This window comes from Tympanuchus pallidicinctus, unplaced genomic scaffold (assembly GCF_026119805.1).
Source record: "Tympanuchus pallidicinctus isolate F22 unplaced genomic scaffold, pur_lepc_1.0 scaffold4, whole genome shotgun sequence".
Lineage (NCBI taxonomy): Eukaryota > Metazoa > Chordata > Aves > Galliformes > Phasianidae > Tympanuchus > Tympanuchus pallidicinctus.
Genome location: NW_026294758.1, coordinates 404602 through 429357, shown reverse-complemented (window position 1 = coordinate 429357; position 24756 = coordinate 404602). Strand labels below are relative to the sequence as shown.

Genomic DNA, 24756 nt, shown 5'->3' with positions numbered 1-24756 from the left:
TGGGTTCTCAGTGCAAAACGTAGCAGTGCAGAATCAGAATGCAGGCAAACATTCTTGTCAGATGGGGCACGGTGCTCCAGTGCTTCCAGCAGGCCTGCATTTGCCATTTGAGAGGGCACATATTTAACCAACGAGCAGTGGGGCAGTACTTGAGCCAGCAGGGGTCCTGCAGGATGGTGGTCTCCCATCCATTCATTGTGAGCTGCTCCCCCTGGCTCACGTGCCTGTGCTGCTCAAAGCTGGGCTCTCTTCTGCCTGCCTCTGTGCTCTGGAGGCAACATTAGGGATGCTCCTGCAACTTGTTTTAGATGCCCTACTACCAGCCAGTGGGCTGCCAGGGCTCCTTGCTCCTGCCACAGCATCGAGGTGGGGGGGATGTGTTGCCTGGATCTCCTTCCTCAAATGGAAAGTTGGCAAAGGGATCACTTGAAAGCTTTTGGATTCTGCATGTATCCCCCCTTTCCCATAGAAACGTTTCACATTATTTTCAGCTGGATCATATCCCTGATGGAGTCCCCTCCTGGCAACGGACTGAGAATAAGCGGCTGGGTAACAGCAAGATTATTTTTGGTAGCAGCATTGAATGCCCATCCATGACCTTCCCGGCTTACAGCAGGAGGCAGCTGAGGTATTTGAGCCTGCACGACTGAAGGCTGGCATGGTAGCTTGCTTTTCGAATAGATTTAGATTCAGATTTAGATTTGATGCTGAGGAGCCTGAACTGTTGTGTGATACAACAGCTTTAGGTTTGATGGGCAAAGGGAAAGTTGCGCTGAGGAGGGCCAGGGAACACCATCACCTTGTGAAACACTGGGGAAAAACCTCAGCTTTGTCCCAGAGAAGGTTGGGAGGGCTCCTCAGAGGTAGCACAGAGCTGTAGGAGGATTTGCTGGAAGGTGCTGCTACTTTCCAGTGAAATGCAGGTAAAACCTGACTTTCTTTTTTTTCAAGTTCATCTCTGGCCAGTTGTGCTCATACCTGTCCAGAGGATTCAGACATGGGTGGAGGACAGGGCTAGCGTTTTCTAACTGGCAGCTTGGAAGCATTTTTAGAAAGCAAAATATTTTTATTAAAAGGACAGAGTGACAATTTGCATGGCTGCCAGAGCAAAATGATCCACGGCTGTGGAAAGTGCTGCTCTTGAGGAGACCCCATGGCACAACACCTGAAAAGTGCTTCTCCTACTCAGGCAGTCTCCTGCGCAGCTCTATCAGTGCTCCTTGGCACATGTGGGGAATTGGTGCTCAGGTTTGTACAGCAGCTCTCTTGCACTGAACTGTTCCTCGTCTCCTGAGGGATCACGCTGAGCTGTGAATAACTCTGTCAGAGTCCTGAAGTATGGCAGTAACTGCACCGATGCCAGGAGCATTCATGCAGGCCAACAAACTCGCAGACGCTTTTTCATCTGACACAGCAAAGGTTTTCAGTGTTCAAATAAATCCTGATGATTTCTAGGAAGTTTCCACCCACCGAAGTGCCCAGAAACATTTTCTTTCTGTTTTCCAATAGCTACAAACAATTCCCTGTCAGGTAGAGGTTTGGGCAGAGGCCTCCCTCCCCCGGGGTTGATAATACAGGCACTGTAACAAGGTCAACATGATAATTAGTCAAGCACTGATCTTTTGTGCATAATTTCTTGATCAAATATGGGCCTGACCCACTTAATGCATGACGTTTTGCACCTCCCAGTGGAACTCACGACCACCAAAGGCCCTTTGGAAGAGCCCTGTTTTAACACAGCACACACACGCAGTATTTAATCCGTACAGCAATTCTAGGAATAGGGGGACACTTGGTGGGAATTGTGTGAAACTTCACAAATGCTGCATGTATATCATGTGCTTTGCTCCTGGGCACGCTCATCAGGTGGAGCAATCACCCATGCACCTGGACCTACAACAAGGAACCCCTGCCTCTTCATGCTACACTGCTGTCTCATTCGCTTTGCTTGGTAACGTGACAAACGCATCAAATGCTCTCTGGGCATGAAGCACAGGTCTTTCTGCAACTAGCCAGCATTGATAACTAATTAACAAACATCGTGCAGTAACTTCTATTACTATCAGAGTATGGCCCATTGAGCATCAAGAGAAAATGAAGCACAGAATTTGGCCTTCCACAGGACAGAATGGCAGCACTGTGCGTACAAGGAGAGCTCAGCAGAACTCCCAAGCACAGGCATCTCTCTTGGTTTCGGGTTTTGTTTTTAGCTCAGCACCCTGCAGCGTTCCCTCCCATCTCATTCTGCAGGGATTTGGGATTACTGTGCAGAGTAGGGGCTTAGAAAACAGTTCCTGGTTGTCTTGGAGCTACAGACTTGAGCTCTTTCATTCACACTCACGTCCCAGTGCTGAGAAGTAACAGAGAGCAAATTAAGCAATTGAGGCACATTATGGTTCATTCCCATCCCAGATCGCCTCTGGGATGGCTGGGCAATGGGAGCAGGACTGTTTCTGGGCAACCTGTGCGTGCATGGCTGAGGCCTGGAGCTGGCTGGAGGGTGGCATGAGGATGGGGACCAGCTGCTGTGTTGGCAAGGGGTGATCACCCTGCTGTGTTGCTGGCTGCAATGTAAGCTCTGAGCAGAGAGCCAAGAACTGGCAGCCACTGTTCAAGCTGCCCCATCTGCCTGGTGAGGCTGGTGGTGATAGACAGCACCTGGAAGTGGGCAATGGGCACTGAGATCCCGCTGTCATCACCATCACTGTGCGGTGTGTGCACAGCAATTTCAGTGCATCAAAGTGCTGTGTAACACCAAACACCCTCAGCAAAGTGTTAAACATCGAAAGCTCCCTGTATGGGCTATCTAGAAGATCCTGGTCAGTGTGCTGCTGGACTTTGATGGGTACTGGCCAGGGAAGAAAGAAGACGAGTGGCACAGATGAATGGGTACAAGAAAAGCATTCAAGCAAAGCTGCTCTCATCCTCATATGTGTGTCACAGATGGGGAAGATGAAGATGTGGTCACAGAGATGGCCAGCTGAGAGCACCCACTCGGAGCTGGGGCAGGACCAACCCCTGGTGGCTCCCAGCACTTTGCACTCAGTGACCAGGTGGCTGCATGCAGGGAATGCACTTTTTGATCTTAGAGGTCTATTCCTACAGTAACAATTCTGTGATGCTGTAATTCCAAGTATCCAGCTGCAGAACCCACAGCACTGTTGTTTTCTGGGGCCTAGTCTCATGCTGTCTTGCTCTGCTTGCACTCATGGCTTTTTCCCTTCCCAATGCTCTCTCCAGTCCTCCTGGGGCAGCGGGTGTGCAGCTGGGTGGTACTCGGCTGATCTCTGGGGTTAAACTGCAGCACTCTTCTCCTTGGCCACTCAGTTTGCCATATGGGCATTTAAAGTGAGGTTTTGTCTACTCCCATTTCCCTGGAACTAGGAGCTTCGAAAATGCTGAGTCTTGCACAGTTCAGCTCTATCAGCATCTGGCTGCCCTGAAGCCAAGCTGCAAGGCAAGTGTGCTCACTGACAAACAGAGCTCATGGAAAGGATGTAGAACAGCTCTGCCATCCTTTCTGGAGTGCCAGCAGCACCTGCAAGTCACTTATGCCCTTCCTTCAAGGTTCTCTAGACCAGCTTAGCACCTGTTGGGCAAACTGGCAAGCGTGCTGCCTGCCATGCAGCCCTGTGCACTGCAGCTGTGTGGCAGGTGGCAAAAGAGAAATGCCCCTGTGGACACCCAGCACACATGCCTTCAGAGAAAGATTTCCAATGGACTGTTTTTAAACGCATGTCGAAATCCTCCTTCCAGTGCCACACAATGACACAATGTCTCAGACACCATTTGTTCCTCTGAAGGAAACGGTATCGTCTTGGTACACTTCCCCAAGCATAAATTCACAGCTTGGGCAGGGTGCTGCTGAGGGCAGGAGAACAGCACTCCAATTCTCCTGTATGGGAGAGACAGACTGCAGCACAGTGAAGCCCCAGATCCTTGAAATGTGCTCATCAGTGCTCCTCCCGAGACTTGGCACCTGCCCACTTCTTCTTTTGCACTAACACATGCCATCACAAGTGTGGGTGAAAACCGAGGCAGGAATTACAGAGGGCAGGAGAACTTCCCCCTGGTGGAGGAGGCTCTGGAGAAACACTGCTCTCTACAACCACCTGCAAGGAGACTGTGGCGAGGTGGGGGTCGACCTCTGCTCCCAGGTAACAGTGATGGGATGAGGCGACGGCCTCAAGTTGTGCCAGGGACGGGTCAGGTTGGATGTTCTCAGGAAAAACTTCTCAGACAAGGTGACCAAGCACTGACAACAGCTGGTGGGGTCACTGCCCTTGGATGTGTTCAAGGAACACGTGCAGATGTGCAGACTGCCACTGAGGGATGTGGTCAGTGGTACAGTGAGGGTGGGCTGGGTTTGACTTGGGGAGCTTAGGGTCTTTTCCAACCTCAACAATTCCACGGTGCTGTGATTCTGGATGAAAGCTGAGAGCTCCAATACAAAGCTGAGGGGCCATTCTCACACTCACCAAAAGCACCAGCATTCACCTGGCCCCCTTACAGGCACTCGTGACGCCAGCGCCTGGAGGCCTGTCCTTCCCAAGTGAAAGGCACACACCACTGTCACTGCTTCTCTTTAATAGCTACAGCGCAGTTCTCTTGCTGCAGACACTGTTGACTCCTCAGCTGCAGAGCAGGGGCGCAGGACCCACCTGCCTGCTCTGCCAGGCTGGCCCGTGATGCTGCATCCGTCATGGCGACCTGGTGGCAATGCAGGCGCAGCCCTCACAGCAGCAGCTCGTGGGGCATGGACTCGCCTCGCAGGCCGGCCAGCAGGTTGTCAGCAGCCAGCACTGCCATGGTGCTCCGTGTAGCATAGGTGGCACTCCCAATGTGCGGCAGGATCACTGTGGGCAAAGAAAGGGTCACGGCGTGGCCGCACGCTCGCTGCCCTCACGCTGCTTCCCACTGCCCCAGGGGTGTGCAAGCAGAGGGCCCTCCAGCAGCTGCTGTGATGGAGCTGGCAATGAGCATGCTGCTGCCACACACATCTGACAAACAAAGCTAACTCATCTACGGGTGAAGGCCAGCAGGCAGCAGCGCTCCTCCTTTCTGTATTCAGACGTGGTACTCAGCTTCCTGTACATAGTTTGTGGCAGATGACAGAGAAACATGCAGAAATTCTCACTCTGCGGCCTCACTACTGAGCATCTCCACTTTCCTACAGGTACAAACCAATGCATACAGGGGCAGAAGCCCGAGAACAGTTCAGAATATCGGGACCTGCAGGCTCCTGGGTATGCAGGAAAGGTACGTGTGATGGCAAACAGCCCCTACAGACTGCAGAGCTATGGCACAGTCAGGGCAGGGATTTTTATCCACCTGTGTGACAAAGCTCAGAGACAGAAAAAAGCTGTGTGACAGAAACACAGGATGGGTGAGAGCAGCAGGGACCTCTGGGCCATCTGTCCCAACCCCTGCTGCAGCACAGACTCCCAGGGTGGGTTGTCCAGGCCCACATCCAGGCAGCTTTTGGTGATCTCTGGGGACGGAGACCTCCACAACCCCTCTGGGCAACCTGTGCCACTGCTCTGTCACCAGCAAAACACAGCCCACTCCTTTTAGCAGTGGTAAGAAACATGCCAAAGTTGCTTTAATGGCACATGATTAGAACAGTAGCAACGACTGGGTTCTTGCTCAAGTTAGAGAAAAGCCTGCACTGCAATCTCTGTCCATTTTATAACAGTCAGTACCTTAGGGGATGTAGAAACACAAATACCTGACACACTGCTGAGTGTGGGAGGTGGGAATTGGGCTCTGCCCCCAGATAACAATGACAAGATGAGGGGTGGTGGCTTCAAGTTGTGCCAAGGGAGGTTCAGGTTGTATATTAGGACAAACTTCTCAGAAACTAATGGAACAGGCTGCTGAGGGAGGCGGTAGAGTCACCTTCCCTGTAAGTGTTCAAAATGGAGATGTGGTTTGGTGGGGATGGGTTGATGGTTGGACATGGTAATCTTAGTGGTCTTTTCCAACCTTAATGACTGTGCGATTCTGTTATTTCAGAAATGGACATCCAGACATGGGCACATCCACATTTTCCTCCTGACCTCCCAACGATTTGTTTACTGAAGAGATTTTTCCTCATCCAAAAATGTCCTTCCTTGACAGAGGCATCTTGCTGCCTTCTGAACCCTCGCACAGAATACTGGTCCTTCAGATGAAGGCATACACACAGGGTTTCAGGTTTAGGCTGCAGCATGACCAAACCAAGCACTTGGGTGCACAACAGGATGTTGTCCATTGGCTCGGAGCAGAGCAGGTTGACTGGGTGAAGCACGGACAGCTAGGCAGAAACAAGCACCCTGCCATGCTAACAGCAACAAAGCTGGAAAAAAACAGAGTTACTCTGTGCTTAGAAACCATTCTTTCCTCTCTGTTCCATTTCTGCTTGTTTTCTGCCTCTAGGTCTGTCTTGCCTGTAACTGAGAGCAGCACCTGCTCGTATTAAATTCCTTTATGAATTTCAGCCCAGCTCATGGAATGCATTTGAAAAAGGTTAAAAGACACGCCAATCTCAATTGCTTTCTGGACTACTGAAATATCTCCCTAGCTTATTTTAGATTGCATTGATAAGGTCTTTAACAGCTCTCCACACTGCACAACTGTTACCTAGAAGCTGCTTAAATACATGATTTTCCTTTCTGCCACAAACACTGAAGCTCTTGTTCACCATCTTCAAGCCCCCAAGGAAATTAGCCAGCAGGAGGAGGCAGGGCAGGGCCAGGGTGGCCAAACACATCACTTACCACAGTTCCTGAGTTTGAGCAGAGGGTGATCAGTGGGCAGCGGCTCCGGCGTTGTGACATCCAGGCCTGCAGCCGCAATTTGGCCACTGACCAATGCATCATACAAATCTTCCTGGTTCACCACAGCCCCTCTGGAAAAAAAAACAGGGAGATGGGCTCGCACAGCTCCCACGTGGTCAAGCAAGACCCTGCGGTCATCTGCACTTCCATCCCCTGGGGCTGGACAAGGGGCCCTGGGCAGGCACAACGCCCGTCCCCCCCTGTCAACTCGTCCTGACTCTGTCTGGATCCCAGAGCCCTCACAAAGGAGGGGGTGGGCTGCAGGGTGGGCAAACGGCCCTTCTGGCTGCAGCACGCTGACTGCACACGCTGCCTGGCCTCACAAGGTGCACCCTCAGCTGGCTCAGCCACCACAGCCACAAGCAGGCTGCCACAAGACGGGGCTGCTGTCACCTGCTCGTGTTGATGAACACAGAGGTCTTCTTCATCTTGCTGAAGAATTTCTTGTTGCACATTCCCTGGGTGTCGGGAGTCAAAGCACACGTCACGATGACGAAGTCCGACTCCTGGGCCAGCTTTGTGACTGGGACTGGGAGGAGAAACACAGATCACAGCTCTGCTCACAGCCATCACCAGGATGCTTCTGCAGCCCTTCTAACACATAAGGAACACCAGAGAGAGAATGCTGCCCTGCAAAGGCTGTGCCAACCTTTTTCTACAGATGGAGAGACACAGGTCAGGCAGACATGAAATGAACTGCACAGAGATGCTGCTACAGATACAGTTATGGTGCTTTGTTTTTACATCAAAATTTATCCAAAGTGAAATCTAACAACTTCAGGTGTCTGTCCCAAAGGTGGGCTCAGACTGTTTTTTATGTTCACACAACAAAGTACTGCCATGACAGTTTATACCAACACTAAATCTCTTTCCACATGACAAGCTCTGACTCATGCAACTTCCACTCTTGGGCCAGAGAGCAACAGCTTCCTCTGAGCAGTGGAAAACACAAGGAGCAGAACAAGGTCTAGCAATGACCATGCAACAAGAGTACAAACTGGAAATGTGCGAGCTTTGGACTGCACTTGATGCAGGACTTGGGACTCCAGCAGGCCTGCAGAGAGGTCCTGTGTGCCAGCTGAGGTACTCCCAGGATCTGCTGGACCGTCACATCCGCTTTAGAGCAACAAGTTAAGGACTGTGTTTGTTTCCAGCAAACCATCCGCCATCAGCAACCAACAATGATCAGTCCCTGCCCACCCTCCCTGATGGGGCACACTGCAGTATCTCACAGGGTCAACCGTCAGGCTCCTCTGGTACCTTTGCAGCGGTTCAGCCCAGATACTGAGCACTCTGCTGAGCACTGACACCCCCTGTGACTCATGTGCTCCAGGTGGCATCTCCAAGCTGTATCAGACATGCTGCTTCCTGCCCTGCAGTTGAGGACTGTTGGTTTCATTCATTTTTCTTACCAAACTCAGCTTGAAACTCTGCAGCATTCTCTGGTTTCGGCTGACTTCCAGTGTACAAAAAGTTCTTGACCCCAAATGGCTTCAGACGGCGGGCAACTGCCTGCCCTAGAAACGAGAAAGAAAATGCTGTGCACCCTTCAGCATGCAGATGGTTTAGCTGCAAGCCAAGCAGCTCGTGCAACACAAATCTTGCCCAAGGGTCTCTGCAGTGTGCCTAGTCAGGACTGCTCCTGTGAGGCTGCTTTGTGTGGTACATGTTGTGTGTGGGGTGGATGCCTTCTGCAGCTCCTCAAGGGAGCGAATGCTCAGCCCTAGGATATCAAACCTGAAGCCACTTTAGGCAGCAAGCCAAAACGTGAGGAAAGAAAGAGCAATCTGCTGACAAAGTGAACAGCTGAATGAGTCGTGTACTTTGTCAAGCTTTCTGTTTGCTTAACTGAAAACCAAGAGGCCAATGTCCAGTTTGCTGTAGCATTTGGGTATGGTGGATGCATGTGAATGAGTAAAAAGCTTTAAGAGTCATGCCTGATGGATCAAGAGCTGCTCAGAGAGGCTCCACCAAGCCTTCCTTGCTGTTCTAGTAGATTCCAAATAAGTGAGCACAGGGAACAAACCTGGGCTGAAACTCTGAAAGCAGCCTGATGTCAGCAGGGGCACACACCTGGTGCAGGACACACGCTTACCTATTCTTCCCAGACCTATTATGCCCACCGTACTTCCAGACAGTCCATAGCCACACATCCACAAGGGCTTCCAGGTTGTCCAGCCACCGCTAGTGGAGAGAGTGAGAAGGAAACTGATGTTAATAAAGCAGGAGTGGAAGACCTGCCTCAAAACACAGGACTTTGGCAAGAAAATCATGAACCACAACAGTGTAGAAGGCGAACTTGACCGCCACTGGCGGGTGATGTGCACCCTGCTTCAAGCCCGTGGTCTGCAAGAGTCTGCTCTAACTGCAAGTATGCAGCAGCAGCCTCAGGGCTGGCTGAAAGGACTGAGCACAGCCCTGGGACAACTGCTGGGAGTCAGCTCTGGCCACGTCCCCAGAAGCCCAGAGAGGACAGAGTGGCTCTCAACCACCGATCACCCATGTATCCACAGCATGCACAGAAGTGCTCGGAGGACGCTTCTGCCCCTTTAGCAGCCCTTGAATGCAGGACTGCTGTGGGCTCTGTTACCCTGCATGACTTTCAGTGTCAGCGTGGTGGCACACCAGCTTCAGCCCCATGTCATTTGTCGGGCTTCAGGCGCATTCTCCCACAGTGCCCGACTCTCTGCAGCCCCGCTCCAGCACACAGCATACACTCACGTCTTCACCTCCGCGACAGCCTCGGGCAGCCGCCGGCACGTGGCGAGGAGCAGAGCCACCGAGAGCTCAGCGGTGGCATCGGTCAGGACGTCAGGGGTGTAACCCACGCGGATCCCCCTGCAAGGAAAGCACCGGGCTCAGCTCCTCCACGTCAACGCTGCCGACTCTAGCATGCAACCTCTGTTCTTCTGGGAAGACCCCCCCTCTCCCTCCCAACAGGAGCCTAAGCAGCCGCGGGAGGGCATCCCTCCCGAGCCCTTCCGGCTGGGGCCTGACTGCAGCACCAGGGCACAACCCCCCTCGGGGCTCCAAGCTCTGGGGTGCAGAGGATGGACCGCAGCCCCCCGCCCTCCGTTCCCGGCCGGACAGGGAAGGGCGCAGCGACGAAGCCGCGCGCACCCGACGCGGCCGCACGGCACCGAGGTTACCGCTTCTTGATCTCGTCCAGGGCGAGGTGATCGAACCCCACGGACATGGTGCTGATGACTTTCAGGCTCGGCCCTGCAAAACACCGCCGCTGCAAAACAGCTGCGCACCGACTCCCCCCGCCCAGCCCCGGCCCGGGGCCGCGCACCCACCGGCGGCGTCCAGCACCTCGGCGTCGATGCGGTCGGACAGGAGGCACAGCAGCCCCTGTTTGCCCGCAACCCCCGCCAGCAGCTCGCGCCGCGGGACGGGCTCCTCCGAGTCCCACTGCTGCACGCGGCACCTGCGGGACGCGGCCGTCAGCGGGTCCGGACTTCATCCAGCATCCCGCATTCCCCCGGCCCGGCCCGGCCCTGCCCGGCGCTCACCCCGCCGCCTCCGAGAGGACCCGCATTCCCTCGGCCGGGATCCGCCGCGTCACGAACACCGCCATGGCCCGGCGCATGGCCGCCCCGCAGCGCCACCGCACGGCCCGCGGGGAGCCCGGCAGCACAGGGGGCCGGGCAGAGGGCTAGGCGAGCGAGTGAACGGGCGGGCTCCTCCCTTCGGCGGTGCGGGAGCCCTCGCTGAGTTTGGTTAAGAGGGCCGTGGCCGGAACTTCCCGTGCAAAAGTAATCCCGGGGGGGGCAGAAATATCAGACGTTCTGTTTCTGTGGTGTGGTGGTTGTGCAAATGCACGTGAGTTCTCTGCTCCCGATTGGTGGCAGAGCCCGCGGAGAGGAGCAGGTAACTGTTAGGAGCCCTCCGACCCGCGGCAGGGCCATCACACCATCGCATCACAAAAGGTCACTGCAAAGCCGGGCTGCCTGCGACGAGCACACGGAAGGCTGTGCAGAGCTGCCCGGCTGCGGGAGCTGTGGCGGATCTGCGGTGCAGATGGCTTGGTGAGCAGGATAAGCAGATGGAGGAGCAGACTAGGCATGCAGACACACTCACGCACGTGTCTATCTGCACGTGGCCTTGGGCTCCATTAGGCTCTCCTCGAATCCCTCGCTGCCTCCACGAGCCCGAGTGTGCTCTCTGGAAGCTCTGAGGCTGCCACCAGCTGCTGCCCACTGGAGCAGTGAGCTCTGTCTTTGCTGCTGCAGTGATGATGATGATGTCCTTCATGCAGGAGGGACTCCTGGAGCTGCTGTAGGATGTGCAGTACCACCCGGCACCACCCCCAGACAGCACCGCCTGGTGCAGTGGGATGCTGTGTCACCAGCGTTAGATGATGACAACCTGTGCTGCTCTTGGTGGGCCCGGGTGCATCCCTGTGCCACTTTGCTGCTCTCATCCAGCCCTCCCCACACCCAGGTTGCCTGCTGGGCTGCATCTTCCTCGCTTTTCAGCTCCTGAGCCTGCGTGCAAGCACAGCTCTGTGATACAGGAGACACGGCTGGGCTGTAGGGTGGACCCAGCCAGTACCTGTGTCTCCTAGCAGAGCACACCCAGCTCACAGCAGGACTGGAATTATTGGCTGAGCAGAACAGACGGCTCCACCTGCAGCCCCAGCGTTCATCTCCTACTCCCCCTGCCCAGATGCCTGAGTGCTCAGGACACTCCAGTCTGACACACGGCCTGCACAGCAGGGCTGACCCGCTGCCTGCTGCCTGCGTGGAGGAGGATTGCTGCCACTGGCAGGGCTTCTGCCTTCCATCACCATGTTGGAGATATGGGCTGTCACTGCCTGATGGAGGCTTAGCAAGAGAGCTGGAGAGAGCCGGAGTGTGCAGCTGTCTGATCTCAATGGCTGTTTTGTAGTAAACCCAGAGAGCAGAGACTCGCAGTGCTTTTCTCTGGCACAAATCATCTGTGCTGTGTGAGCTATCAGCTTATCTAACAAGTCTGTATTCTGCCGGTGGGATTTTCCTTTATCACGATGCACGCCTGCTCCTGCCGTCAGCATGCTGTCAGATTAGGCCAGCAGAGGCCATTGTACTTTTTCATAATTGCTTGAAATTTCATTGTGCCGTGTGGAGCTGAGTTATCATTAGCACTGACATCTCCCTCTCTTATCAGGGAGAATTCATGTCAGCATGTGTGCTGTCCAGCATATCCCTGCAGAGCCGCTGCTGCAGGGTGCTGGATCCTTTCCCTTTCCCCTCCGGCCACCCCGTCCTGCTGCTGGAGGTGGTGCATGGCTGCTTTGGGGTGCTGTGGGCAGCTACTGAAAATAACAAAATTGTGGCCGGGTCATTCCATATATATGGAATGAAAAGTTTCACATACATATATGCAAAACTATAAAGGCTGTAAATGGAAGAGTTGTGGGAATTGGCCTTTTGCCTGTTTTAACTGCAAAAACATACAGGTCCTGCTGAAATGCTGCTGGGTCCGGCTGTCCTGCCCAGCACGCACAGTGCAGGATGCATAGAATGCAGTTCTGTGCACATCCCTCAGGAGAGCTCTGCAGGGCACTGCAGCCCAGGGTTGCTCCCAGTGCTGTGTCCCACCAGCACTGCCCACCAGGCCATCCTGCACAGCCCAGCACTCTGGCTCTCTGTGTGAGCACCTGCTGCCTGCTGGAGGATGCACCACGCGGCCATAAGCAGTGCAGGAACCCTTTCCTCTCCTTGGTTTTACCCAGATGCCATTCAGCCCAATGTGTCATTATTCCTGTCCCATGAGACAACCTGGACAGAGGTTCCCAGTCTCTTCTTCCTGCTTTTACAGCAGTATTGCACACAGGTGTGTCTGCATGTACACACCTGCTGGAGCCGGCGTCCTGCCTGCACCTGGGCACCTGATGGGTGCAGTCCTCTCTCTCTGCCAGTTCTGTGTTGGACAGTTGCGCCTCAGGAAGGCTCTGAAGCAAAACTTTTCTGAGAGGTAAAATGAGAGAGAGGGGTGGATGCCAACTCCTTTCCGGAGCTGTGCTGGTGGACAGAGCAATGAGCACTGCACAGCACAGCCCACCGGCAGCAAGACGCGTGGTCTTGCTCCATTCTGCCTCACTGTAGGGCCAGAGCTGTTGCTTACAGGGCTGCACCATCCGCCTTCTCTGGTAGCAAAGGGGATGAGCTCGGGATGCCAGCAGCTTGCTCTGTGAGTAGTAAGCAGGAGAAGGGTCACGAGGACTGCTCCGCTTGACATCGCGGCTGTGAGAAGGGTCAGAAAATCAAAGCCTGTGGGTTAATTTGCTATGCAGCTGCCTCTGGCACTGCTGGCCCTTTGTCCTTTGCTTGCCAGGTAGGTTGAGGGTTTTGCAGAGCTCCCCGGGGTGCTGCAGGCCTTGTAGGGACCCCTTGTAGGGGTGAGGCACAGGGTGAGGGCCCACAGAGGTAGGCTGGGAGAAAGAGCTCTTTGTGCTGTTGCTTCTTCCTGACACCGTCATCATCTCTGGTGGGGTCACTCCACCAAACAGCTCCTGGCTCCCTGGGATGGCATGCCCATTTTGCAGCACAGGGGAGCACATCACCCCCTCACCAGACCAAGGCTGGGCTTCACCTGCCCTGCAAGCCCCCATCCAGTCCCTGTCTGAGCATTCCCTGCTGCCGTCCTGACCCCTGGCACTCAGCAGAGGGAATCCTCTCCTCCATCAGTAAGAATCCATCCATGTGCCAGGGCCGGTTACCTGCGGCAGGGCTGGGGAGAGGGACTTGACGCAGCGCAGGAAACAGGCTGCTGCTGACAATGGAGCAAAGAGAGAGCAGCAGGCAGATGGCGTGAATATTAGTGCATGGAAATGACGAACACTCTGAGAATTTCCCAGCGCACTCCTGGCTGGCTTGGGCCCGCTTTTATAATTAATTTATGGAAAGCACCTAAGTTGGGAATAAACACCATCTCACAAATCCCTCCTAATCTCCGCCTGTATTTTGGAGCGATACCCTGAAGGTATAGTTTCTTACAATGATTAAACTGTTTTCCTTTTCAGAATTAAAAAGGGCTTTTTTTTCATGCGACTGAACAGAGCATTAGTTGTCAGGACCAAACGCAGACCTGTTTTAGATGCAATCCATTGTTGCAAATGCCCGGATGGGGTATTTCTCCCCCGGGCTGCCGGATGCCAAATCTGTCACTGTTTCCATTTTGGATTCATGTATTTTAAAGCAAAATGTGATTTGATGCGTTGCCAGTCACCTGATGGCTCAGGAGCACTCTGGCATTAGCATAAATCTGGGAACTTCCTTTAGAAAAGAGATGTAATTTTCATTGAGCTGTTGCTTCTCATTGGTGATGGAAGCAAAACCCCCTCCCTGGGGCAGGATGTGCAGAACATGCCTGGGAAGGTGTCTGTGATGAGGATGTGGGATGCGTGCATGCCACTGGGTCTCTGGGCTCATGCAGGCACTGCAGCACGCTGTTCCATGCAGCCTTGTGTACCAGAGGAAGCCTGCAAACACCCAGGCTCAGCTCTGCATTTGGCTGCTGCCTGCGGAGAGGCTCCCACCACAAGCCTGAGGGGCTTCTGATGGCTGCAGCCATGGGCAGACCAGGGCATCTGCATGGATCTGGGAGCTGGGGCTCCTCTGGCAGTCAGATCCAGGCAGCATCTGAGGGCATGGGGTGGGCTCTGCAGGGAAGGAGAGGCCTTTTTGTTACATGCCTTATCAAGTCCTGACATGGAAATCAAGGCAGGAATTACGCTGGACGCAACCTGTCCCTCTGATTTGGCCTCTGTGGCTCAGTCGTGCACAGGGGAAGCCTTTTCCTTGTTCCCTCCAGCACCATCTCCTTGTAATGGCTAATGGAAAAACACTGCAGCGGCACAAGATCCTCTTACTCAAAAAACACAATGACAAGGCTGATCTGCAGCAGGAGCGGGTGCCCAGCCGCACGTCTCGGCTGAGTGCCTCCCTTGGATGTGCTTTGAGTCGGGCAGGTGTCAGAGAAGGAGGCAGCCGGGAGCAAAGCCCAGGACTGGGTGCCCGCTCTGTGCTGCCGCCTGTGTGCGCTCGGCTACGGCCTTGCAGGAGCCCAGAGGCTCTCTTCTATGCGTAGGAGTGCTGGGTTTTAAGGTGCCTTTTCTGTTGCTTTGGGAAAAAGAGAGCACGAGGAAGATCAGGTGTGGCCTTTGCATCTGGAACACCACAGCCGTAATTAAAATGCTCTGGAAAGTGTTTCACTCCTACAAAGTAAGAAACGGTTTTGAATACTTTGCCCCATTAATTGCATGTTAGTTAAATGCGTGTTTTTATAGCATGGATTTTCGCCCACGTGCAGTTCACCAACCTGCATGTTTAAATATGCATTACACCCTTTAATGCATAGTAATTATTAGGTAGAAAAAGATGTTTTCTGGGCTCAAAAGGCAACAGAAGGAGGTGATGGCAGGGTGCTGCACCAGCCCTGCCTGCACCGGGACAAGTGGTGGGTGCCTTTCCGTCAGGGTGACCGTGTTGTGTTCAGCAAAAGCTTAAATCTGATCAGGCATGGGAAGCAGTACCACCAGCATTTGGGATAGAGCAGGCCGTTCCTGCCATGGCTTCAGTGCTCCAGCAGGCTGTGCCTTTCCCAGTCTCCAGCCACCAAGGCAGCCACGAGCCTGCTTCTCCCACAGTGTGTAGGGGGCAGCCAGCGCGCACGCAGCATCCTCTACAGCTGCTGTGCCTCACAGTCTGGAATCCAAAGGATCTCCACATGGCAGCGCCTGGGGGAGTGCAGGAGAGGCAGGAGGGAGCGGCACTGCAGGGTGTTCTCTGGGGCACCACACATTTAGCATTGTGTGGGTGATATGCCTGCTCTTGTTCCTCTTGGCAAGACCTGCCTTGATGGCCTTCCTGACAGAACAGCCAGAGGTCCAGGTGACTGCAGGCCACCGCATGAGCTCAGCTGCCTCAGTTCGGAAGCAATACAGTCATGGAATGACTGGAAGGGAAGGGATCCTTAAAGATCATCTAGCTTTGAACTCCTGCCACGGGCAGGGACACCTTCCACTAGACCAGGCTGCACAAAGCCCTGTGCAACCCGGCCTCGAGCCCTTTTAGTAAAGAGACTCTCTGGGCAGCCTCTGGACCTCACACTTACAGTGACTTTTTTCCTCACATCCAATATGAAACTACCCTCTTCAGTTTAAAACCATCACTCTCTGTCTTGTCATTACAGATCCTGGTAAGCAGGCATTCTTCAACTACCTTACAAACCTTCTTTCCGCACTGAAAGGCCACAGTGAGGTCCCCTCAGAGCCTTCCCTTTTCCAGGCTGAACAAGTCCTGCTCCCTCAGCTTTTCTCTGCAGGACAAATATTGAATGGTATTGGTCCCAACACAGACCCTTGAGTGACAGCACTTGTTGCTGCTTTCCATTTGGATGCTGAACCTCAGACTCATTGGATGCAGCCATCTAGTGAATTCCTGATCCATCTTACAGTCTATCAATTAAAATAATCTCTCTCCCATCTAAATACATGAATATTGCAGGAGACCACGTAAAAGGTCTTGCAGAAGCTGGGGTAGATGACAACCATCTCTTCACTTTCCCATTGATGCAGTCAGCCCATTGTGGAAGGCCGATATATGATTCAGGCATGATTTGCCCTTTGTGAAGCCATACTGGCCCTCTCTAACCATCTCTCTGTCTTTCATGTACCTTAGCATGACTTCCAGAAGGATCTGCTGTGTGATTCTTACCAGGCACTGCTTTAGTCTGGCTGTAGTTGCCAGGACCTTCCCTAGGAGCCTGTTACAAATATCTGTGATACTCCCTTTTCACCCTTCACTGGAGACTTCACCTGGCAGCTGTGAGTTCTCAGATATGAAGGGGAGAGGTTCAGCAGCTACATCCGCCAGTTCCCTCCGGACCCTAGGATGTACCTTGCTGGATGCCACGGAACGTTGTGAGTTCAGATTCCTGAGGCATTTTTCGAATCTCATCTTCTCTTGCAATGCGATTCTTGTGTTGGTTCTCATCCCTCACGGGATGGGATGGGCAGCCGTCCCTGGTGCCTTTTGTTTTGAAAGGCTTTGGGGCAGGAGGTCCTGCACCCTTTGCCTGCTGAGAGCTAGGGCAGCTTTCCTGGACCCAGAGGGAAGGGGGCATCAGCCCCACATGTGGGGATTCCTGCGGGATGTCCCAGCAGCAGGGTCCAGAGGCAGGAGTGCAGCAGCTCCTCTCGGATGTGGTGCTGCTTTCAGCAGTTGGTCTGGCTGCGGGCTTGTCAGAAACAATGCACTTACTGTACTGTACCAGATTGTACATCTCTGGGTTAATTGTAAAACTATAATACAAAGGACGTTAGGGGTTTGCTGGAGTTAAATTTTAATAGCAAGCCAGCACCCCTTTAATGACATTTTATACATTTAAATTGGGCATGATCCCTTTGGGAACAGTAATTTTATTCATAGAGATTATGTCTAATTTGAATATAAAAACACCACTAAAAAGATATTGGATTTGCTATTTTTCACTTGCAGGAGCTTTGGATTCCAATCTTCCCAACTGACTGGAATGCAGTGGATTAAAAAAAAAAAAAAGTTAAGGAGAAATAAAAGCCAACAACTCTCATCAAGCACCATCCGTTGCTCCTTGGCACTCTCCACACAGACAGAGGCATTTGCCTGTTTCCTTCAGCAGAGGAGGTGTCTGTCATCAGGCCTTTCACCTTCCATCTTTTGGCTGAGCTGCTGCCTCCTGGCAGGTGTCTGGCACCTGTACATCCATCGGGCAGTGCCAACAAACAGCCATAGGCTCAACACTTTGAAGCAGATTCCTGACAGTTCAGTCAAATTGTCAAGGTAGTTTGGGGAGGGTTAGGATTGGGTTGGTTCAGAGTTAGGTTTTGGGTAAGGGTTAGAATTACATTTAGAATTAGGGTTGGATTAGGATTGGGTTTGAGTAAGGGGGCTATTGTTAGAGTTAGGGCTCACTCCCCCTAGGAAAAGGCAGGGAACCCTGCCGACCCCTTGTTTTGTGAGAGCAGACTGCCTCACTTGTCTTTTCTTACTACTGCAGACTCACAGATTTAAAATCTACTTATGCTGAGGTCACTGCCCACCATAGGTAAGGCAGACTTGCACACAACCAGCCCCAAGGGGAGGGCACGCAGGTGCACCTGGGTGGCTTCTGCAGGCTGCTTCCATAGATCTCTGTCATTCTTGCTCCCAGAGGGTGCTGCTCCCAGAGAGCTGTCTGTCTGCTATGCAGTCCATGCCATCAGATTGCTGCGTGGGGATGCTGAGCCAGTCTGTGCACGCCCCTGTTCTGGGTGACCCTTGCTGTGCAGAGCACATGCTTGCCCTGCTCAGTGCTGCGGGAGCTGCTGGAGGAGGAGGGCAGTGGGCTCACCAGGGAGGTGTGCCAACAGAACACAGCCCCACTCCCACCAAGAGACACGAATGGGCCAGCAGGGTTTCACCCCCCCTTGGGTCCTTGCAAAGGCCCTGAGCGCAGCTTGTTACTGGAGCACAGTGCTGTGATGTTGCTAAGTTAGCACAGCGGGTTCTGTTCCACCCTCCCCAAGCAGGGGACATTCCCTTCAGCACAGCGGAGGTGATAACAGTGCTGACACTGACGTGAGCCTCCGCAAGGCTGCAGCCTCATCTCCGAGACAGGATAAACTGTTTGGCCTTCGGACAAGATTATTTCTGTTCAGAACAGGATTGTTATCACTTAATTGAAAATAATTATCCAATGCAAATTGACTTCAAGTTGGCAGGCTGAGTTGAAGAGATTGCACGCTTCCAAGCTGTCCTGAGCGGAGCTGTGCCAGGCTGCACGGGGCAAGGTGAGAGATGGGGCTGCCAGTGGAGCTCTGTCTGCACTGCACAGGGTTTTGCCTGTCTGGCCTGCCCTGTGCACCCACCAGGGACACGTGCAGCCCTGTGGCGGGCTCTAGGTCCCCTCACTACGTGCTGTGAGTTCCATCTGCACGGCAGTGCCAACACTGTACCAGAAGGGCTCTGGTGCAACCAATGTCCCCAGAGACTGATCCCAAGGGTAATGGGGGGGGTTAATGAGCTGGCACGCTGTCCTTGAGTCTGCACCTGAATTGCTGCATACTTGTGGGTGTCACAGCTGCACCCGTGTCCTGGGAAGGGGACAGCTGGTGCCACAGGCAGTCTAGTCCTGAGCTGGGGAAATACAGAGCCTTTTCAGCTGGAAGGGACTTCTAAAGGTCATCTAGTCCAGCTCCTTTGCAATGAACAGGGACATCCACAGGTCCACTGGGGGCTCAAAACCCCATCCAGCCTGATCTCCAGTGCCTCCAGGGGTGGAGCTTCTACCACATCTCTGGGTTCTGAGGTTCCAGTGCCCCACCGTCCTTATTGTACAAAATCCTTCTTCCTTATAGCCAATCTAAATCTCCCCTCCTTAATTTAAAACTATTTCTCCTAGTTCTTTCACAGCAGACCCTGTTGAAGAGTTTGTCCCCTTCTTTCCTTTAGTTCCCCTTTAGAAACCGACAGGCTGCTCTCAGGTCTCCTGGAGAAGACTCCTGGAGTCTTCTCTTCTCCATCTGTACAGCCCCAACTCTCAGCCTGTCCTTGTAGGAGAGGTTTCCATCCTTAGAATAATTTTTGTGGCCCTCCTCTGCATGCACTCCAAAGCTCCATGTCTCTCCTGTGCTGAGGACTCCACATGTGGGTGCAGTGCTGCTGGTGGCTTTGCACATCCTGCTCTTCCCTCCCATGTGTAAGCAGTTGGCCATTGACAGTTCTGCATGTCAGTGTGTTTGCCTGGGAGTTTCCAAGCGTGAGCAAGGCACCCTGCGCTGCTCTGCTCTGCACCCTGCACTCCAGGCATGGTGTTCCTACTCAGCATGTTGGGAACCCTGTGCCCGCTCTGCTCATCTTTGGCCTCTGCCTTTTCTTTTTTATTTCTGCCTGAATGGGTTTGGATGAGACGAGATCCTCCCTCTGCAGAGGCACAGATCCACTGCAGAATGCCGAGCTTCCGCAGCACCCTTACGTGCTTTGACCTGACTGCTCGGTGCAAGATTAATTAAAAAAATATTTAAACGCGGTTTCATCAGGAGGGCAAAATACTTCTGTGGAAATCTCCATCAGGAGCCAGCAGAAATGAGAGTGTGCTTTACCTGGCGAAGCACAATTAGACAATTAGACAGTCAAATATTGTCCCAGTTAAAGACTATTAATTTTCCTTACATTTGTCATGAATTAATTTTTTTTTCTGGCTGTATAAACAGTGTTTCATTTATAAATACAACCGCTTCCTTTACACTGAAAAATTAAATTTGCTTTGATAATGAACTGAGGCGCTAATAATCATTTTGCAATGCAAAAAAGTGCAATTACTGCCCGCCGTGCCTCACATCAGCACCGACACAAAGCCAGCCTGTGCTCCGGGCAGCACCTGCTCCACGGGAGCTCAGCACAGTGCTGTGCCCCTTCCGACCCTCACCAAAGCCGTGGGCAACACATCTGAGCTGCAATGCCCATACGGAGGGGCACAGCGCATGCAGGCAAAGCTGTGGGACAAAATGAAGGAGCACAGAGCACAGAAAACACAGCAGTGTCCGCTGCAAAGCTCTGAGCACACAGTGGGAGGAGGAGGAGACAGAGCTGTCTTTGGTCACGGGCCGGTATGGAGGTATCTCCTATAAAGTGGGACCTTCAGAGCCAAGCCCTTTGGAACAGAATAGCAATGCATTCTTACGGGACCTCGTGCTTGGGAAGTCTCAGCTCTCAGGAAGAAAGGTGGAGAACAGCTGCAACGAGAGAAAACCCGTCTGCCCGAGGCAGGGCCAGGAGGGCACAGCAATGCTGCCAGCACAGCCCCGCGCTGACGGCAGCTCAGCGGCCTCAGCAGTGAATTCTCAAATATTGGATGCTGCTCCTGCCTGGCGCTTCCTCTGGATGCAGTGTGACGTTGGAGCACATCCTCTTCGTGCCTGTGGCTCAGAGCGCTGCTTTGGAGCAGGCATGGCAGCTCCAGGCAGGCATGCAGCACTCTGGCATTGGCAGCCACATTAGGGCAGCTTCCACCACCTGGAATACATTGGTGCTCCCACAGCTCCACGCAGTGCTGCTCAGGCATGCCTGACCAGGTGAAATCCCGGGTGATTCTACCACAGTATGTATAAAGGCATGAGCTATTGTGTGTGCATACGTGTCTAATACGTATGCATATCAAATAGACGTAACCATATATTTTAGGCAGACGTTGGTGAAAGGAAGGATTCAAAGAGGAACCCGCCTATCTGCTCCACTCAAAAAAAAAACCCTTTAATTCTTCCCCAGTGTACACAGGCATCCCACAGAGACTGCACCTCAAATTGAAGCACTCCTTTCCTCAGCCTTGCTGCAAGAAATCGTAGACCAAACACTCCCTTCTCCCCTCTTACTCCAGGGACGGCTGCCCCCATTACCAAACAAGACTGCAACCTTTTGATCCATCCATCTTGTCTCTTCCACCCAGCCCAGGCTGAGCTACAGCCACTTATTTATTCACGCAATGTAGGTTTCCTCATGCCGCTTCACCAGTGCACATCAGCTGTGACCTCGAGTCTCTGCCCTCTCCAGGGATAAGCATGTTTTTTAGTCCCAGGCATCTCTGGAGTAAAGAGTGACAGTTCTTTAAAGGAGGGAGTAAATAGCAGGTGGGAGGAATGACAGGCTGAAGCACATTTTAGTTTAATAGGATAGAATGGAGCTTGATGAAAGTAGTCCAGTCTGCAAGTCATCAGGTCCAGGACAGAAATTAAACGCTGTGCTTTCCTTTAAATAGCTGCTAATGCAGCAATGTGTTTTGCTAGTAGAAAATGCATCAGGCCTTCTTGTTGCTTTCAGTATCCTGCCCTTCCAAACTAAAACAAATTCAGCTTTACAGTTGCATTAACTTCTGTACAATTAACTAATTGCTCATCAGAAAGTCCACTGATAGCTACAGGAGCCTGCCAGGATTAAATGCTGTGGTTCAAGTAGCAGAAGGAAGAGATCTACAAGTGGAGCCCAGCACTGTGGTCAGGGAAGGCTGAGCACCTGGACCAGACGCATGGCACGGTAAAGCAGAAACAGCTTCCTTGTCTGTGCAGTTCACTGATAGGCAGGGCACAGATTTTCTCCTGGGTGTATGGAGTGTCCAACACTGTGGGATTCCATCTCCTGGGAAATACGGTTCCTGCTACAGCCCTGCTGATTGACATCAGGGCATTAGGTATTGGGAAGAATTTCTTCTCCAAAAGAGTGTTCAGGACGGGCACAGCTGTCCAGGGAGGTGGTGAAGTCACTGTCCCTGGAGGTGTTCAAGAACCCTGGCGATGTGGCACTGAGAGGCATGGTTAGTGGGCATGGTGGGATGGGTTGGGGTTTTCTTTGAAGCCTTTTCCAACTGAGATTCCATGCAACAGGTCCTTTTTGTCTTGCTGCATGGTACTTCTCCCACATTTGTGAAGGCTGCAGCACTCAATGCAAGGTTTACAACGGTTATGTTAATGTAGGGCAACAAAACTGAGACGAACAAATGCAAGCCTTGGTTGGAGAGCAGTTAGTGAGGGTGGAACAGGACAGCCCAGCGCACGCAGTGGCGTGTAACTGTCCTGGTTCTTTACTCCCCTTAACGCCAGCAGTGCCTGGACCTGGTCACGTTTGACACCGCTCCAGTGGAACAGTGGAACAGGACAGCGATGCTTATATAGTGGAGAGGGCAGGACCAACCTACTCAGAGATACTGCAGAATGGGCCCTCAGCAGCCTGCTACACATCTGCTTCCTCAGCAATCTCTTTCCATCTGCAACTCATGTTTGTTCAGCTCATCCTCAAACCCTGCCAGCGATTCTCCATCCCAGCTCAGACAATCCGCTGCGGTCCTCTGCTATCCTTACCATTTCAAGGCCTGTGTTCTTAGTGTCTTATCCCCACCTGCTGTATGTTGACCCTGGGCTTTGTTGCCCTACTCACTCCATTAAAAAAAAAGTCCTCCAATGAATGCTATTTTCACACATGCTTTCCTCTAGGAGGAAGAAAAAGAAGAGTCTCATCCATTTCCATTTTTCTTGCCGGCTGCATTATCTGGAACCCCTCTGATTCTGCACACTGCACAGCAGGTTTGCTCAATCTGGAAGTGCCATGCCTGACAAAAGTCAGACATGAGCTTGTATCTTACTGCGCCACAGCCATGAGGACTTGCAGCTAACACCCTGCTTTGTATACACTGCTGCAGTCTCTTTTTCCATTTACCATAGCTTTGCTGCCTCTCGGTCAGCCTGGGAGATCTGCTGCAGCCTTGCTTCAGCAAAGCAAGTTGATTACTTCCTGGCCTTCATCTGCAGCATTGTGCTCACTGGCACAGAGGCCACAATCTACAGTCAGGCTTCTGAGGATCCACCCAGCCACTTGCAGCAGTTACTGACTGTGCTTAAATTCTTCATCATTGGCTTCCCAGGACAATTCAGGCACATACTCAAATCTGAAAAAAAATCCATAAAAGAGTCCAATGTCAAATAGGACTGGTTAAGGCCACTGAGCTTCAGAGGAACTACTCAGTTTGGACTCCTGGCCGATTTAATTCCTGTCAGAGTAGCCAGGTGCCTCAGATGTAAGACTTAGGAAAACTCACCTGTTCCACATCACATTGCATGTGGGCCACTAGAAGACATCAGTACCTCTGAAACAAAGCGGCTACACTACTGCCATGACTTGTACATCAGAATCTGCAGTATTTATTTATATAATTATCTTGTAATTTTTAATATGCATATATTATAAATAACTGGTCTGACTACTAAAGACAGGAGAAAAGAAGGCACTGAGAACCTCAGCCTTTTCCTCATCCTCAGTGATGAAGTTCCCTACCGCATCCAACAGATGTGGAAGATTCTCCTTGGCCCTCCTCTTGCTGTTAACATATTTGTAAAATCATTTTTTATTATCTTCAACAGTGTCTGCCAGATTAAACTCTCATTGGGCTTCCCTCTACATACTCTAGTGACATATTTGTATTCCTCCTGAGTTGCCTGATCCTTCTTCCAAAGATCATAGATTCTCTTTTTCTCCTGGTATCTCAGCAAGAGCTGCCTGTTCAGCCGGGCTGCTCCTCTTCCCCGTTGACTCTTCTTACAGCACAGGAGGGCCTGCACCCTCAGGATTTTCTTCTCGAGCCACATGCAGCCTTCCTGGACCCCTTTGCCTTTCAGGACTGACTCCCAAGGGATTTTCCAGGTCAGTGTTCAAAACAATTCAAAGTCTGTCCCCCCTGGAAGTCCACAGTTTTGCCGACTCCCTCCTGACTTCACCAAGAACAGAAAACTTAATTTCATGGTTGCTATGCCCAAGACAGTTCTGACTGCCTCATCTCCCACCATTCCTTCTCTCACAGGTCTACAGGGCACACCTCCTGGTAGGATGTTTTACCAGCTGTGTCAGGGTTGTTTCCCACACACTCCAGGAACCTCCTTTGCTCTGCTTCTTCTGAGCTGTGTTGCATTTCCAGCATGTATCAGGGAAGCTGAAGTCCCCCCATGAAAACAAGGACTGGTGATTATGTGACTTCTGCCACTTCCTTGTAGAATGCAACATCCATCTCTTCATCCTGGTTGTCTCTAACGGAGCCCCACCAGGATTGCTGCTCCTGCCTCTGCCCCTTACCCACAGGGACTTGATTTTATCATTCCCAGCCCCAAGCTCAAAACACTGGAACACTCTCTTCCTTGCCTTGTCTTGTCTTCATTATCATGGAATCACAGAATGACAGCATGGTTGGATTGGATTAGACCTCAGCCCCCACCAGCTCACTGTGTCATGGTCCAGCTGTGGCTCGGGGCACTTCCAAGGATGGGGCACCCACACTCCTCTGGGCAGAGTCTCACTGCCCTGCAAATAGAAAATTTCCTTCTCACGTCTGGTCTCCCCTCTTTTAGTTTAAAGCTGTTGCCCCTTGCCCTATCTCTAAACTCCCTGAAGAAAAC

The 24756-nt window shown here is 52.4% G+C and overlaps 2 protein-coding genes across 2 annotated transcripts in view; both read right to left on the bottom strand.

Moving 5' to 3' along the window:
• Nucleotides 1-24756, bottom strand: part of SLC25A51 (solute carrier family 25 member 51) — a 292109-nt gene that overhangs the window by 44328 nt on the left and 223025 nt on the right. The gene's annotated exons all lie outside the window — the stretch shown is intronic.
• On the bottom strand, nt 4571-10466 carry GRHPR (glyoxylate and hydroxypyruvate reductase). Its single transcript, XM_052701485.1, has 9 exons — nt 10334-10466; nt 10118-10248; nt 9968-10040; nt 9540-9656; nt 8914-9002; nt 8231-8335; nt 7212-7347; nt 6759-6889; nt 4571-4856 (listed from the first exon to the last, which is right to left on the bottom strand). The coding sequence occupies exons 1-9, from the start codon at nt 10408-10410 to the stop codon at nt 4735-4737; spliced, it is 981 nt and encodes a 326-aa protein (XP_052557445.1). The 5' UTR covers nt 10411-10466; the 3' UTR covers nt 4571-4734.

Excerpts from the sequence above, each read along its gene's own strand:
- GRHPR (XM_052701485.1), bottom strand. The coding sequence starts at position 10,410 with ATGCGCCGGGCCATGGCGGTGTTCGTGACGCGGCGGATCCCGGCCGAG. Across the intron at positions 9,657-9,967 it reads CTGGACGAGATCAAGAAGCG|GGGGATCCGCGTGGGTTACA; the intron begins GTAACCTCGGTG and ends CTTTCCTTGCAG. Across the intron at positions 6,890-7,211 it reads GTGTTCATCAACACGAGCAG|AGGGGCTGTGGTGAACCAGG; the intron begins GTGACAGCAGCC and ends TTTTTTTTCCAG.